Source organism: Syngnathus typhle, linkage group LG13 (genome assembly GCF_033458585.1).
Source record: "Syngnathus typhle isolate RoL2023-S1 ecotype Sweden linkage group LG13, RoL_Styp_1.0, whole genome shotgun sequence".
NCBI lineage: Eukaryota > Metazoa > Chordata > Actinopteri > Syngnathiformes > Syngnathidae > Syngnathus > Syngnathus typhle.
The window spans coordinates 3,183,726-3,201,477 of NC_083750.1; the positions used below are offsets into that span (position 1 = coordinate 3,183,726).

General features: G+C 41.9%; 1 protein-coding gene across 1 annotated transcript; it reads right to left on the reverse strand.

Moving 5' to 3' along the window:
* Window positions 1-1,467: 1,467 nt before the first annotated feature.
* col6a1 (collagen, type VI, alpha 1) lies at window positions 1,468-17,023 on the reverse strand. Its single transcript, XM_061295870.1, has 35 exons — window positions 16,736-17,023; window positions 16,053-16,182; window positions 15,789-15,989; window positions 15,487-15,646; window positions 14,774-14,887; window positions 14,657-14,677; window positions 14,540-14,560; window positions 14,396-14,440; window positions 14,265-14,318; window positions 14,138-14,182; window positions 13,938-13,964; window positions 13,806-13,832; window positions 13,637-13,681; window positions 12,599-12,652; window positions 12,007-12,069; window positions 11,875-11,937; window positions 11,755-11,808; window positions 11,633-11,668; window positions 11,493-11,555; window positions 11,161-11,223; window positions 9,749-9,811; window positions 9,373-9,435; window positions 9,204-9,254; window positions 9,096-9,131; window positions 8,902-8,964; window positions 6,420-6,485; window positions 5,183-5,218; window positions 4,813-4,849; window positions 4,668-4,676; window positions 4,446-4,579; window positions 3,998-4,104; window positions 3,742-3,928; window positions 3,485-3,656; window positions 3,377-3,406; window positions 1,468-3,190 (listed from the first exon to the last, which is right to left on the reverse strand). Exons 1-35 carry the CDS (start codon window positions 16,818-16,820, stop codon window positions 2,586-2,588), a joined length of 3,030 nt encoding a protein of 1,009 aa, XP_061151854.1. The 5' UTR covers window positions 16,821-17,023; the 3' UTR covers window positions 1,468-2,585.
* Window positions 17,024-17,752: the final 729 nt, after the last annotated feature.

Consider the following 17,752-nt stretch of genomic DNA (forward strand, 5'->3'; position numbering starts at 1 on the left):
GCCCGGGGGGAATTTTGCATAATTGTTCCCAGAATCATAAACGGTTCCAGTATCACTTTGCTTTTTCCAAAGAACTACGAATTCACTTCATACTGTATGCGAAACGTGACAATCAAACATGTATGTGCACCAGAATGCTGACATTGACAGTGAAATAGAACATGTATGTTCTCTGCACTGACTTGAGATGTTTTGCAGCGCAGCTCCTGGGTGCTCACGTTTAGTCCAAGCAAACACTAAATTATGATAATCTAACATGTTTCTCTTCGGAATCCCTGATGTCACTTTCTCCAGATGTGGTTTCCGTTGAGGCAAAGCACCTGGGAGTCCTTACCTCGTCGCTCCTCTTCGCTCAACTTGTGTCACTCGCATTGGACGCTTGCACTGAGGTCTGAGAGGAATCCGAAAGGCAGCTTTGGAAAACAGGGGGAAGGAGGAAGTGCGGTCTCAGAAAATACTGAATTACCTGATTATACGCTGAGGAGCTTTGCCATATCAAAAACTAAAACCAGACTCATTAAACTTGCACACCCAAGCGAAGCGGTGATCAAAACAGTGGCTCCAAATCAAGTCTCGAACGTAACTCACAGGGAGACGCTTCTACTGGAATTGTTCAGTAGGCCAAAAGTGAACATTTAATATGAAACATGTGTCAGACTTTTAGATTTACGCATCAATACAAGCTTTTTATTTTGTGTATCCATGGAGTTGAAATTGATAGGCTTCAATTGTGAATTTATGATGTATTATATAAAGTCATTTAGTCACTAGCTAGTGACTAGCATTTTCCTACATTGCAAAAAAAAAACCATTTCTGGTTTAAACAGTCATCACACTTTTTGTCTTTGTGGTGCTATTTTGTCATGACACAAATATAGAAACCAAACCACACTTTGCGGTCTTAATATTTAACACACAAGCTTTGCTGATATCTTGAGTGATGCAACATAAAATGACGACTTGAACTTTGATTTTGAATTTGTTTGACTCCCTCGTAGAACATTTTCTTGTCTAAAATATGATTTTCGGGGTTTTTGACTTTGGAGGTTTATCTCTCGAAATTCCCCTCCATCTAAAGCAGGCTCCTGCAGAACATGAGGATGAACTAATCATCAGGTGTGTTTAACAAGGGAAACTTGGAAAACATTTATGAATGCGGCCCCCGAGGACTGGAGTTTGAGACCCCTGATCTAAAGGAATTGGAACGTTTTCCAAAAGCGGATGTGAGCGTGAATAAATAACATTGAGCAGGCCCATGTTTGTGTAGCAACCTTTATTTTAGAAGCACTTTTGACATCCCTGATGTTTTTTATCCGCGGTGAATAGTGTTCTTGACATAGGTAACGGTTGATACACAGACTAATAGCACCACAACTGTACAGTGACTCTGTGCCACCCGTTGACAATAACATAAAAAGTGACCAAATCACACTTCTCAGTGGGTGGCCTTCTTTTTTGGGGGGGGGGGGGGCTAGGGGGGGAACTTGGTTCTTTTCCAGCCTTCAAGCATGACAGATGTTTTCCTAACTCACTAATGAAATACGAAGGTTTGTTTATGTATGTGTGTGTTTGACAGAGTCCTCTCAAACTGTACAAAAATTATACAGCAGGTTTGTGTCGTTCTGTCATTTGAACCGGTGGACCGGGCAGAATTGTTTATGGAACAATTAGCCGAGGTTAGGAGTAGAAGGAAAACACCTCGACACATACATTTACATTTCGAACACGTTAAGGCATACATGTATACATACTCCTTTAGGCATGATGGCACATGTGGCGCCCAGCTGCTCTCATTAGTCGCAGGTGAAGGGCTGATGTCACATCCTGTTTTCCGCTTTAGTTGATCCAATGCAGATTTCAAGTTAACCAGTCAGCTCGGGAATAGGTTTCAATTTGTGCTCTTACAGCATGCCATTTTCAGTATTGAATTAATAGAAATAAGGAATCATGAGATTTTTAGAAATTTAATTGTTTTCAATTGACATCTGTGGCTGGTTCTCGTACGGGACCAGTCAAAACTTTGGACACATTTTCTCAGGTTTAGTCAACAACACATATTCTCAAAGCATGAAGGTGAGCCGAAACTTGTGACTGTTGTAAAGTGGAAGACTTTTTTGGTGGCAAAGGCATAATCTGTGGTCCTTGAGTGACAATCAAGAGTAACCTAAAACATATTTTGATTGACTTTGATCCAGAAAGGCAGACAAAATGTCAGCAAGTTTTGATGCATGTTTAACTCGTTTACTGCCAGCCCAGTTCAAATCGATCTGTGGTAGGTAGCCTGGTGCATTGATAGCCGTCAATGGCAGTGAATGAGTTAAATTAGTTCCAATGGCCCAAAACCAAAGTGATTCGGATTAAGGCGTGACAGGCAACAATTGTTTCAAATCCAAATTGAAGTCATCGTTCCTGTTAATGATCCAACCTCATGCAGCCCTATGGTGGTCTACATTTGGGAGTCCACTGGAAAACAATCATAGTTGCTTGGTGACATTCTTTACAAAAAAAAACAGTGTATGGTAAATGAGACTGACTATTCATAATGGGACTAAAAATTGAAGAGCGCTGGTCCTGTTCTTCTGGGCTCAAGGCATAGACACTCTTCGGGAGACGGTTTGGTAGAAGACTCCGCGAAGCAGGGAGGGGTAGTCTGCCACGCGGAAGAGGTGGCGCTGAGCGTAGTTGATGTCATCACGCTGACCCCTGCTCACCAGCGTGCGCAGGTTGACCTCGTTGACTTGGCTGCCCACCGCAATTACAAAGAGCTCCAGACCGGCGTCGGCCAGCTCGCGAACCCGTTTCTCCAGCACGGCCTGGGTGACGGCCTGAGACCTGCCGTCTGAGAACAGCACCACCTTCTTCTTGTATCCGCTGCCGTCGCCGCGGCTCGGGAGAGACTTAATGGCAAAGTCCATGGCCTCTAACACGTTGGTGCCGTCGTTTTGGAATGTCATCTCGTTGATGTGATGGGACAGGAGGGTCATGTTTGTGGTCAGGGCTTGCTCCATGCGGGCGTTGCGGCTGTACTGGCCGACAGCCGCTCTCACATTGACACTCCTCTCCCTCTTAGCGTTCAGGAAACGCTCAACCAAGCGCTGCACGAAGGTCTTGCTGATGTCAAAGTTCTTCTGGCCCACACTAGCTGAGCTGTCCATCATCAGCAGGATGTCGTGACTTTGAGAGAAGGAGACTGCAACGCATGCCAAGTTAGTAGACAACCAAGGAAGCGACAATAAGAGCGCTCCTCACCAATATAGTATTATCAATATCATACAAGCAATGCACTATGCAAAAATAAATAATAATAATAATTTTCAAGGTAATTACAAAATTTGTAACATTGTTAAAATGTTATAAAAAAAAAAATCATACTTACTTGGGCACTTGTAGTCTGGGCACTTCTTATCTGCACGTGAAGATGACACATTCTAGGTCAGTTCACAGAACCAAGGACAAGAACAACACATGCTTTTCAATTGAATACCTTGGCAGATTTTGGATGTGAGGTTCTGCAAGAAAGAGTCATCAAGAAGCTCGGCAAAGTTATCCAGGACGAAGGAGAAGCCAGGTTTGGGATCACTCTCACACACCAGATCTCCAAGCTGTTCCTGGTTGGGCTGACGGCCTGAGTAGTCCTTCACCCCTAAGCCTCCCACCTTGAGGCCAAAAGATGGATACACTTCATTTTCAGCCACATGAGCTCACTCGCTCACCACGGGTGTACGCCAGTCTGTTTCTCACCCTGATGTTTTTACCACAGAGGACATTGAGAGGCATCTTATCCCTGAGAGTATCGGAGCGTCCGTCGGTGAGAACGAGAACCACGCGGTTCTCCTGTCTCATTAGCTTGATGGTGTTTTCCAGAGCATAATTTAAAGCTTCAGCAGTGTAAGTGGCCTCAGCCAACCAGTTGAGGTCTTTCACAGCCCTGCACACAAATTCTACATTGGCCAACGCGACTCAGTGCCTTGGCAATTGTGTTTGTATGCCAACTCACTGTTTAAACTCAGTGAGGGTGTTGACGTCGGTGCCCAGTTGAACCACTTCTTGGGCTTGTGCGCCACTGTACTGCACAACGCTCACTCTGGACTCATTACCTGCAAACTGGGGGGTGGGGGGGTGGGTGGGTGTTAGAGGGAGAAATTTTTTCAGTTTGTTTGTTATGCCTACTGTTATATGTTTTCTTCTGCCATCATTTCTGTGTTCCCAACCCTTCCTGACTAATTACATCCAAACAGGAAGAGTGGAGTCTTTGGAGAGACAAATGAGAGCCAATTCGAAAACCCCAAGACACAATCTGTTTTTTTCATTTTTTTTTGTTCCCATGGTTTTATCCCTCAACATCTCTGATGAAGTACTTTTTCCGCCACAACAAAATAAACGGATTCATTCAGTATTTAGGTACACAATGAATATGAAGTCAACACCACAGAGAAGGACATTACCTTGACCTGCTGGTCTTTAATCAATCTGTCCACAACCGTGATGATAAAGTCCTTGGCAAGAGCAAAGTTTGTAGCACCGATACTCTCTGAGCTGTCCACAATGAAGGCCAAGTCCAGAGCAGCACATTTACACTCTGATGACACCAAAAAAGACACACATTAAAACCATCAGGTATTACTCAGCGTTCAAGACAAATTGCTTTGGTTTCAGCAAGTACTTACCACAACAAGCTGCAGTGGATCCCCCCCAAAAAAAACACACACAAAGAAAGTTAAGCAAAGATAATTAGGCAATATATGGGGCTGCCAATAAATGTATGCACGAGTGTGTGTAAAAAAAAAAAAAAAAAGTTCCAGGATAACTCACAGCAGAGCTTCATGATGATATCCAGAATTTCACATTCCTGAGGAGAAGGGTGGAGTGCATGTTATTGTATGGCAACACACTCCTCTAAATAACATTATATAACTTTTTCACAAGGCCATGGCAGCCTTTTCAAGTTACGTCCCCAAAAAAAACAGCTGTTGACATTTTACTGAGAGGACTGTTAGGTGAAAGGCTGCAGGATTTGGTGTTCAGGAAATTGGATGTGTGGCTCAAGCCTGAACATAGGGGATCAAATTCAAACTGTCTCAAAGGGGAATTAAGTCTACGTCGCCTGTGTTTGGCTAATATAAGCGTAGAGCGATCAGATCATTCCTTTCCCCACCCCCTCTTTTGTTCTTTCAAGACTTACATCAGTTCCTGGTGGTCCAGGAGGCCCAAGAGGTCCCTAAAAGAAAGAAAATGAGTGAATGATAGACAGAAATTTGTCTAATATATGTCAATTAAAAAAATATCAAATAGTCTATTATTCTTGTCTAACTGAAATCGTGTTTTTTGGAACTGTAACTCCCCCCCACTTTGACGTGATGTTTCTTCAGAAAACCACCAAGATTCTACTGCAACTGCACTATGGGGATCTGCTTCCGCAACATGCGAATCCTCCAATCATTCATCACCACGACATTTCATTCCCTCACTTGGCTGCAGAAACAAAACATCTGTTTTCTCTTAACAGACGATAAGTCGGTTTAAGAGCATTTTTTCCGCCTCCTTTTGTTCAAAGTGCCTTGCTTGCATGTGTGCTCACAGGAACTCAGACAGACACACAGACATACAGACAGACAAAAGAGAGACAATGGGTCATGAAGACATGATGCAGGGTCTGGGAGAGCCTGGTGTGGAAAGCAACAGGGTTTGGGAGCCGACGCTTTTATTTGTGGAACATGCATCCAAACATATGCTTATATTTAGACACATTTCTTTTTTTCCTAACCCTCTACATTGTCATGTTGGGTAAAGGCGGGGTTATTACACCATTTTTCCCATTTAAGATGATTCAAACTAGGCGGTTATTTTCTGTACGTCTTTGCATGCGGTTTTATGTTGTGTTGAGTGGTGAGAGGAAAGTCGGCAAAGAAAGAAGCGCAATAAACACGACCGAGACCGATTCTAATATTTGTGCTTGCCGTTGGCGTCCACTAGAACAATCCTAGCAGAATGGCATTTTTTGTATGGTCTAGCAGTCAAGTTGGGATACTGAGACAGACCCAAGCCATATGCAAAAATCAAACAGGCCCCCTGACAACAAAGTAGAAGCAGACTTAAATGTTTCCTGCCTGCCTGGCAATATTGTAGACGTTTCATTTCCTGCCTGAGATTCAACATCATTTTGCAAAAGTCCATTAAATACAATTAGCACTCGTCAGTACGGCACTGATTACAGTAGAATTAAAACCACAAACAAAATGAATTTTGCGTTTTACCTCGTAATCTGCCAATATACTGGATTTGTTTGAACATTCATGTCAACTGAATCTGATCTTACTTCAAATTCTAAAAGCAGACCAGATGACTATTGGAGGGTCTCTTGTGCAACCATTCAGTGTCTCAACATGCACACACAAAAATTCTGACTCTGGCTTACTTACCGATCTTCCTTCAGGTCCTCTGTGACCTTTGGCCCCTTTTGGTCCTGGAGGTCCTGGTTGACTGTTCTGTAAAAAAGGAGAAACAATTATTTTTACCCTGAATTAATCCTTAGTGGTATCAACATCCAACACACAGAGGCTGTTTTGTGTAGTATTAATGTTAACCACTATAAACACTAAAGAGTGTTTGGTTGTAAAGGGCTGTGTGGTGATTGTGCACTTGTAACATCATATGGACCATTTTCCCAACAGATGCTATCATATCATATCAGAACATTTTCAACAGGTGATGTAACTGTCTTCCCCTAAAGCCTCTAAATCATGGAGGTCACGTCTTGTTGTCGGGGGCCGATCATCTGCCATAACAGTGCAGCTGCAGACACCCATCGTCAGATGATGGCCAAGGATGAGGAAGCGTGGAGACTATGGTACTTAAATCAATTTAAGGAAATTATGTTCCCACACATTCAACTTCAAAAGGGATTTGGGGAAAGTTGGAAGATTCTGTTTAACTTTATAACTTGCGCCAATTCACAGTGACAAAAATGCAACCATTGGAGTAATATATAACAAAAGTACACAGAAATCGCTACGTGTGATTAAAGCCCACATTCATTCTGATTATAAATACTCATTTGCAGCCAGTGACATCAGACAAAAAAAGAAACACAGCTTTGGCGAAGGGCAAGTCTGACACGGTGGAGTCACAAATTATCACCCTAAATCAGCTCTGCTTTCTGTTAAACTGGACAACAGCACTGCAGCTAAAGCCACATCGACTGCTCTAATACATTTCCAGGACCAGCGGACACATGAAGCAGACATAGGGGAATGCAAACCAAATGACTTTTAAGATGCTTGCACCCAATGGTAATCTCACGAGGCACACCTGTATAAGCTAATGTCATACAATTGGGAAAAACAAATGCATGCTTGTACATGGACGTACGTATCTCCCAAGGAAAATCTGATGCTTATTCATGCTACAGTTTGTGGATATGCATCATAAAAAAATGTTTAATCAAATTTTCCCCCCAAAAAACTATTGAAAATTTTTACTTCACAAAAAATATATTTGAGTGAATAACAAGTGCGAATTGAAATAACCAAGTCAACTATTTCTTATCTGAAAACATGTCTGACATAATAAGCACAAAGTTTCATTGTCCATGACTTTAAAGCACTGCTGAACTGTATTTTCTGCTAGCCAGTACAGTCTGAAGCGGCATATGGACGCAGCCAACAAGTAACTGATTCAGAATCAAATATGTGATCTAAAATGAAATCCGTTGGCTATGGTGTCTAATGGAATGTAATACATAATACATTATTGAGTGAGGCACAAAGCACTTATTGTAATTATAAAAAGATGACAAGAAAAGAATTTGGCTGCACAAAAATTCAGCTTGCTGTCTCCAGCTAACAGCACCTTGACATATTTTCTCATAACAGTCTTTTAAATTCTGCTCAATTAAATAGATACCTCAAATGTTCAGAAATCCACTTGTATTTATTTCTTGAGCCAAGTCAAAAAGGCTGCTTCATTCTCCCTTCCTGTATTTATGCTGAGATAAGATAACCAGGCTCCAGATTGCAGTCAATTATTTGGGGGTATAATTATGTTTACTAAACAACCAAATGACTTACTGCAGAGAGCAAAGCTTGCATGAACACCAACTTTTTATAAATTCCAAATGCAATAAATGCTTTCCATTCCAACTGCCAACTTTTTTTTTTTAAAAAGGAAAACCTCATGTTTTGTGTGTTTTTTTTAATGTATGTTTGGGAGAGCCATGTAATGAAATCCACAACTGTATATACTATGACCTAATGCAATGTAATGAAAAGCAGATGAATTCTGATACGTGGATCTGATCTTGCTTTGCGTCGTCATGACACACAGGACAAATCCCAAGAAAAAGATGAATCCCAAACGTTCTGTGTGTTCGACCTGTCTTAAGGACAACACGCCTGAGGAAAATTACAACGTAGAGAAATGTTTATGTCATAACACACCAAGCTTGCAATTGCCGTAATTTCATGGTAAACATAAACAAGTTGACTTGGAGTTTAACGTGTTAAGACTGCCATGTTATATGGAAGTGCAAATGGTAATGCAGTCGCTTCATCTTTCACACTCATTTCCTGGTATCCTTGACAACAACATACACACAGCTGCATCAGCTCAAAGTTCCCTTTCCCCAATGTCTCACACACACGCACACACACACACACACACACACACACACACACACACACACACAGCAACTGTTCAGATCTACATTAGAAATTATTTCCAGCTGTAATCCAGAAGGAGAGTGTGCAAACAAGACGGAAGGAACACAGGAATATGTTGCACACAGGAATTGAGGGAAAAAAAATTGATATGAATCTAAAGGCATAAACAAATGTGGTTCGTTTGACTCACAGCAGAGAACTGAAGGGAAAAGAATGAGGAGGAAATCAGACAAGGCAGACTTACATCAGGGCCAGGGTCACCAGGCTCTCCATCATCTCCTTTGGGTCCAGGGGTTCCCTTGCCGCCCTGAAGGTCACCACAAAACAGAGTTAAACATTAGGCTACACAACTAGAAATCAATTGCATCATTCACAATTTGACTTGATAAAAATATTATGAAAGTTAAGTCATGTTGGAAAGTGTTTTGTGAAACTTACAGGTTCACCAGCATCTCCGCGAGGGCCAGGATAACCCTGTGGAAAAAACAAATTAAATGTTTATTTATGTATTGTATGTCACAAATTATTTTTAACCACAATACACACCTGGAAGCCTGGGCAACCTGCAGTACCATTTCCTGGCACACCGTCCTCACCCTGACAATGGCGAGAAGAACATAGTTACACAATCTCTGCCTCACACACACACAAATGTTGTGGTAAAGCTCCTGATGGATGGCAGACATGTGCATCCTCCTTAATCTTCTTCACTCACCCTGGGTCCCATTGGGCCTCTGTCTCCAGCAGAGCCTTTGATTCCTCTGGGTCCTTTGGGTCCCTGGGAGAAATGAGGAATGACAAGATGGGGAAACATGTGAAATATGACGCCACGTGCTTTTTGAAAACATTCACATGTTCTCGTAATGGTTCTGTGTATGCGTGTGTGTGATAGCATCTGTGAAAAAGACGCGAGCAGGCTGACATTTGCTCACAAGCTGACTTTTGCTCACAAGCTGCTCATCTTATTTGGGGAGGACAGCACAGGACAAAAGTAACCCAATATCGTACAAGATCCCCTCTATTGATTAGTGTACAAATAGAACCTGTGCTAATTGTGTATATGTAGTATATTTTTGTGGAGCGAAACCGACCTCTGGTCCAGGAGGGCCTTCATCTCCTCTGTATCCGGCGGAACCATCTCTGCCAGGCTCACCCTGCAGAACATCAACATGAGATTAAAGCAATGTAGATGTAGCAAGCAAAAAAATAAAATATTCTTAAAAAGACAAATTCAATACCATGACGCCATAGAGATTGACCCACGAGTTATTTTCAGTTGCATGTTTGTGGAGAATTGAAGTAACCTTTTTCTTCTTTTGGCAAAGCTTAACATGGCTGAAATGCTTCTCAAATACTACAGTGGTGTAATTGATGGTCATGTTGTGCCATGACCATCAGAGGGAAATATCCAGTTTACTACTTTTGGAGTGAGGTCAACAACAGCTGGGCTCAGCTGCTTCATAAGCATTTGCTCTACATTGTAAATAATGCTGTGATATGATATTTTTTTTTTAGGCATAGAAAATCCAAAAAGGACTGCAGGCGATGATTTATTTAGCCTGTGAGGACTTGGCTGTAAGGTCCAAATACAAACCACTAAATACAGTGGACTTATGAACAGCATTATTGCCTAAATTAACTTTTGGATAGCCGTCAGTGTCACATTCAAAAATTACATTCTATAAAAAATGGAGTTTACTGATGACATCCATTCCATTTCGGTTTTAGAGTGGCGAGCCACTACGCAACATGTGCTAGTTGAATGGTCTTTTACTTCAAGTCTATAACTACTGTTATGCAATCATTAAAAATCTACTGAAATCGTTATCACTTTGGCAATTGACCTTTTTTCTTTTTTACTCAGAATTGTTCTTTACTTTTGTGATGGGAATACATACAATGTTCATCAATGTTACTACAACAAACTCATTCAGTATTATCAGGTTATTTCAACAGTATCAGTATTAATGATTCCTAATTCCAAAAGTATTGTTGCGTCCCATGCTATTCCCTAAAATAGCAGCATACAAGGGTGGCCCAGCATCTCAGCTGTCTCCACTTTGAACAGTAGTTCTTTACGCTCCTGTCAGGAAAAAATAGGAGCACAAAGGATTCATTGAAAGCTCTGACATCATCAAAGCCACCGCAAGTAATCCATGTAAATCATTATTTTGATACACTGCCTGGAGCCTTATTAAGAGCCATGCTGAGGTTTTGGCTGCATGAGATGGAGAGAACTGAGTCAGAAAGGAAAGAATGAGCCGAGATGTTCCCGGGAGGGGTTGAACACTCAAACTGGGAGGGGAAGAACGTATGGACGAGTGGGCAGCACTCTGGGGCTGCAGCCAGGTTCAACACCATTCAAATGTCTCATCTCCACCACTGCCAGTGAAAAGTGGCTGTTTTATGGAGTTGCTGCATGAAACAACAAGCTAGAAACAGCGTACCACTGTATTTCCCGTGTCTGTGTGTGTGTGTATGAACGATTGTGTGGAAGTCTCACAGGGTCTCCGTTGGGGCCAGTTGAGCCCTCTCGTCCTTGCTCTCCACGGGGTCCTGGCTCCCCCTGGCAAGGAAAAGAACAAATGTGACCAAGAATGAAGTCTGGTTACTCAATGGCTGGAGCTGAAGACCAGATCACAATTAAAGCATAGCATCAAAATTAGTTATTGCACCAAAGCCCCAACTGTTGGGCCTGAGAAACTCTGACAGTTGTTTTTTTTTTTTGTCCACAACTTGCTGCTGTGTATTCTGGCCTATAGTCTGTTTGATACACATCATTTCCAAACCATCATCATCATCATCACCATCATCATCACCACCACCACTACTTACTGCCTCTCCTCTTGGTCCTCTGTTGCCACGGGAACCCTGCTCCCCCTTTTCTCCAAGTGCTCCCTACAAGAGATGACCAACCATGAAGACTTATTGGCCATGCAATTCACATCACAGTAGTCAGAATCAACATCATTTACTATCTCGCCACGAGGTCCATCTGGTCCCGGTGCACCCTGAAAAACAAAGGAAATGATATGAACATGACCATTTGGGTGCCAAATTTGGATATTTACATTGTTGACTGGGTGAGTGAACTTACATCATCACCACGCTCGCCTTTGTCCCCATTAGCTCCACGGGGGCCGCGATCACCCTGTCATAGCACATGTCAGAACTTTACATTATTTATTTTGTGGGGTATCTATATATGTTGGTCTACCTGACGTCCTAGAGGCCCATAGTTTCCAGGTCTTCCTGGTTCACCATCTCTTCCACCATCTCCCTGGAATAAGCACCGCGTGACTTACTACACCAGGTTTAGTTGAAAACACAACACCGTCGGACATCATACTTTTTCTCCTTTTGGCCCATAAGGACCGGGATCTCCCTTTGGCCCAGGCTCACCCTGAAGACCCTGTAAGAGAAAAACAACCACAACTCAAACCATAAGCAGCCAAGCATGTATGTATGCAAACCTGTGTACAGTATTTGTGTGTAATATGTCGACATGGCTTCATTTAAACAAGTTGACAGCAAGAATGTAAACCTAGCAATGATTAAAGAGCCCACCAGGTTCTCCGCCTGATCTTGGTCAAAGTCGCTCAAGACGAAACATTGCAAAATATACAACTGCAGCTGATGACAAATTTGTAAACAACATGCCTTAGCCATGAGCAGATAAAAGTGGTTTGCATATTGTAAAGTTAGCATGGATTATCAGGACACAGAAAAATAAATACCGTGAATGTCAGGGCATTTGCAGAGCCTAAACCTTCAGTCAGCGCCAAATAGAAGATGAGATATTTCCCTTTTAAGTGATTTTTAATGTTAGCAACGCATAAACGGTCGCACGTGGGTCGAACGAGACTAAAGCGGACCATTTTTAAAAATGACACTCAAGCGGGGGGCACCACAGATTACACTGATTGAAATCTTCAACTCACATCTGCTCCAGGAGATCCTTTACAGCCAGCAAGACCAGGGAAACCAGCTTCACCCTAAAAGGGAAAAAACAAAAGAACTTCATGACTTGACCACATCAGAAAGACAGATCATTCTCATTCCTTTGGTTACATTTATTTAATGCGTCAAATTATTTCTTTAGTATGTATACAGTCAAACCTCGGTTTACGAACATTCCGGTTCTTTAACAAATCAGAATTTGAATGAAAAATTCTAGATTTTTTTGCTTCAGTTGTCGAACAAAATTTGGAGGTCGAACCTCGCGAGATGAGCCGAAAGGACCCGAGAAAACCCGACCGCGCGGCTCGGATGCCGACTGACTCCGTTCGTTATTGTATTTTCGTTCCTTTGAGGATTGTGTTAACCCCTAATCATGCCTCCAAAGAAAGCAAGTGGGAGAAGTTAAGCCATCCTAAAACACAAAGACGCTCTTAAAGCAATGCGCACTGAGGTCCACTTAAATTTTGGAAAGTACATCAGGACTTTAAAAATATTTTCGGCTCTGTCACAATAATGCGACCAGCGCGGTGCAGTTTTGCGGTCGGCGGCGCGCTACGGTTGCGCGTTTGGCGGTGCGCTGCAGATGCGCGATTGAACAAAAACACGCAAATGAAAAAATACTTGAAAAATGTGTTTTTTTTTAGTCTTGGAACGGATTCATTTTTTTTCCATTATTTGTAATGGGAAAAATAGATTCGGAATTCGACCGATTCACTTCTCGAACCGCCTTCTGGAACGGATTGTGGTCGAAAACCGAGGTTTGACTGTACTTCAAAATTATTAACATGCTTTTTTTTTCTTTATTAAAAATTGTACAGGTACAGATTGGATGTTAGTTAAAAACTAAAAAAGCTGCGTAATTTCTGTACATTATTTTTACAAAAGTAGTCTTTAGTAACTAATCTATATTATATATATCTCTATCTCTCTCTTTCCCCATACACAGAATCTATATAACATTTATATCTCTGAACAATTCAACATTATTTTGAGATTAGTTGGCCCTGTTTGTCACCCACCTTGCGTCCATCAACTCCATCGTTTCCCCTTAGACCTTTTTCTCCCTGTTGAAGAGGCACACACACAAATGAAGTGAAGCAAATGACAGAATAATCAAATACAAAAGATGTTCGCAGAGAATGAATAAATGCCAAAGTGTGGAAAGTCGGCCATCAAAATTTAACTCACCTTGTAGCCTTTGTGTCCTCTTTCTCCCTGTAAAGAACATTAATCAGTTGTGTCAAATTTTTGCAAAGTTCTGCTTGTAGCACATATATACTTCAAACAGCAATATTTCATATTTGGATGACTCGATCGTACCTTCTCGCCTCTGCCTCCTCGGTCTCCCTGCAAAATGAAAAGCACACATTGTAATGCATTCAAATTGATGTTATAAATTTTGAATTCATTTAATAAGAAGACCATCCTAATTATTGCTGGCATTAATTAAAGTGCAATGAATTACAATAAATTCCAGAAAGACACAATGGGGGTCAGTAATGTCGTTGTGGTTGTTTTACCTTCATTCCACTGTATCCAACAGGACCAGGATCTCCAACGCTGCCCTGTAACAAACAGAGTGGCAACAATGATGAGGATTTTGATCATTATTCAAGGCAGAGGAGATGAATGTCAAAAGTCACCTACCATTGTGCCAATATCTCCTTTCTCTCCTGGCATTCCCGGTCTACCGGTTTCTCCCTGTGGAAAGGTAATACAAGTGATTCAGAAGCGGCTCCTTAGTTGTTATATTGCTAAAGCTGCTTCTGTGGTCATACCATGCCACCGGCATCTCCATCTGGTCCTTTGGGGCCCCCTGGAGCCTGTGGCAAAGCAAAATGATAGGTGGGTGACAGTGCTCATTAAAAAGAAAACAGCAAATATGATACGAGTTCTTAGAAAGTGTCACGTTGAGCACTTACATTGCAGTCGAATGAGCAGCACTGGGGAAACAAATAGAAATCCGATTTAGAGCGTTTTTTTTTTTTTTTTTTTTTTTTTTTTTATAAACTCAATACAAAGCCGATGATTATACATACCACATCTTTGGTCTCGTTTGTCTGAAAAAAGAAAAGACAAAATGTAAATGACATTTAAACACTACATTTTGAGATGACAGAAAGGAGACAAGAAGAAAGAGCGAAGGCAATACGTACAATCATATCTATGATGGTTCTGATAGTTCCCATCTTGGTGGCTCTGGAGTCATCTGCAGCGGTGAAATTCTGCCTGTAGTTCTGGTCAGTGGCAATGATGGATAGTCTCGTATCCTAAGACAAAAGCAAAGCGGAAATGAAAAACACCCATCTTGATGTAGTTTTTTTGTACTTAGGCATTGTTAGGCGTAAATGTGGCTTATACAGAGCTTTAGTTACAAAGGTTATGATTGATTGATTGATTGATTGATTCTGATTCTACAACAGCACACACAAAATACACATACACGTGAAGTACAATCGCTATGGTTGGGTTTCCACTTTCTATATGTTGATGTCACTTTTGGCAAGATGGCTGCTCATCCATACAAGCATTCTTCATTTTTCAATAAGAGACACAACTTTTCTAGATTTTCTGAGACAGAAGCTGCCATCGTTTTCCTCTAGCGCATGAAGTTTTCTTAAAAAAAACAATCGTAACAATTGTAATAACAACAATATACATGTTGATGTAATCTATAGTATATGTCATATATATTTAGTCATATAAATGAATTATGGGGAAGTATTTTCAGCAACAGGTGGATTTTTCTTCCGAAACCTCTTTAAATTCAAATTCAGTGTTCAATTACCTAAAAGAGGAAGCATTGACAATTAATTGATGTGAATCGGGTGGTTCACATTCTAGAATGAAAATAAATGTGTATATGTACCTCCTGATCAGGTGAGATGGCTACAGCGAACACTTTGACCCCATGTACCCGAGCCTCATTTGCAGCCTCCTGGACGCCTCCACAAGGCTCCTTGTAGCCGGTAATTGGATGGCCGTCAGTCACCACCACAATGTATTTGTTCTCGTGGTAGTGGGAACCCCTGGAGAGTAAAAAGAAAAACAATAGGTGAGCTTTTTGGCAAATCATGGAGGACAGGGCTTCCCTTCAAAATGAGCAAATGCTTAACCTGAATGTGTCTAGTTCAGTGTATTGTTATTATGAATGTAATGAATTATGATTACGCCACGAGCAGCTCAGCAAGACCCCTCTTGATGGCGCAATCCGTGTAGGTCCCTTTGCCGATGTATTTGATGGTGTCGATATCGTTCTTCAGGGCCTGGCGATCAGTGCTCAAGTCACTCAGCTCGCGCACCAGGATGACGTCATCGCTGTAGTGCAACGCCCCCGAGTTCCACGTCAGGTAGCGGTCGCATCGATGGCGCCTACGGGGAGCAAAATGATATTGGTGAGATTGTACATCTCAAAAGACAAGTTGAAGTTCTTACATGTCCTGGAGTTCATCTATGAAGCGCTTGGTGAATTCTTTGATCTGGTCAATGTAAAAGTTGGGAGGTTTCTGTCTGAGGGCCACACTCTCAGATGTATCCAATACGAAGAAAAGGTCAACAGGACATTCTGCTCACACAACAAACAAATCAGTAATGATGGAAATAGTTAATGACACAGCCCTAAAAAACACAAGGTGCATATAATGTGTCTATGTATTGCATGAAAAAGAGGCCTCCACCAATGGTTGTCCTAGACGCTTGCTAGCAGCCTCCTGCAGGCCTGTCAGCATTAGCACAGAGGCTCAACACCTCGAACAAATTGACAAAATGGGAACAATTCAGATGAGCCTTCTTTCAGTTTTGACCAATGTCTGTGAGTGCACCTTATTCTTCATCAAGCGCTCCAATTTGGCACTATGCACTGCAGGCCTTTATGTTCACAAGTTCAGTCAACTATGTTTTGAATGTGAGCTTCTATCCTAATCTTATTTGACCTTGACATTTAATTGGTGAGTGTTCTCCAAAGAAACCGTGCACATCTGGATTATCCTTTGCAGGAATGTCACGTCGGCATGTACGTCATATTTCAACATGAAGAAACAACTTTAACTACGATGTCATCCCTTCAACAATTAATAACTGCAGCATTTCTTCAAACAAATCAAGATTTTGGAACTTACCCGTGAACTTGGGTCTTTGGATCTGCGTTTGCACTCGAGCCAGGAGGACGCATAGCAGCACAAGGAGCCCTCTCAAAGACTCCATGGCTGAACTGCTAAAAATGAAATGAAAGAAAAAAATTCCCAGAAGAAAGAAGTACAAATGCTGCCTGGAACCCCAAACCCCGGTCCTGTATGGCTAAATTCGGCAAAACCTTTTCTGTTCCACCGCCCCGCCGCAGTTAGTCCAGGCGAGAGCCAGAGCGCGCAGAGAAGGACAACGCGCACGACAAGGGAGGAGGAGGCGTGCACGCGCTTTTTTTTTTTCTTTTTCTTTTTCCACCTCCGTGCACCAGAGCCACATTTGGCGAGAGCGCGCATTGGTTGACACTAAATCGCAGATATGGTTGTTTCCTTATAAGGACTCGAGAGAATTATGGACGTAAAAAAAAAAAAACAGTACACACCAAGACAAGACCTTTCAAAATATTTTGTACAGTTTTTTTTAAGGGCAAAAGGAAGTCTCCACTCGAATGTTTAAATTTTAGAACATGAATGAATAAAACCAGGATTAACATGCATATACAAATAAAATTCATTGTGGGAACAATTTGTGTTGCAAACAATGACTTTGATGCAAATTTTGGGGTAGCTTTTCAATTCTGTAAAAAGATCCCCATCTGGTTCAACTTTCCAGACCTGATATGAACATTCAAAAGGAGGGGTGAATTTTTGGCTCGCTCAACAAGTGCAGCAGGAAGAAACACAGTGCCATCTAGCGCACTTTGTGGACACGACTTTGAGAATGGGCGTTTGAACGCGCCGTGGAAGAGCAGAAACCGTGGAAGGGTTCACTTGGCTAGGTGATGAGTAGGGTGGATGTTTCATGGTTGCTGTGGACATACGTGCGTGGTGGGACTGTCCTGGACTCAGTTTTTCCACTGAGCTCACTTTTCTGGGAGACAGATTTGCTCACAGAGAGCAGATGCGAGGCGCTGAGAGAGGGAAACGATGGGATGGGGTAGGGTAGGGACATCT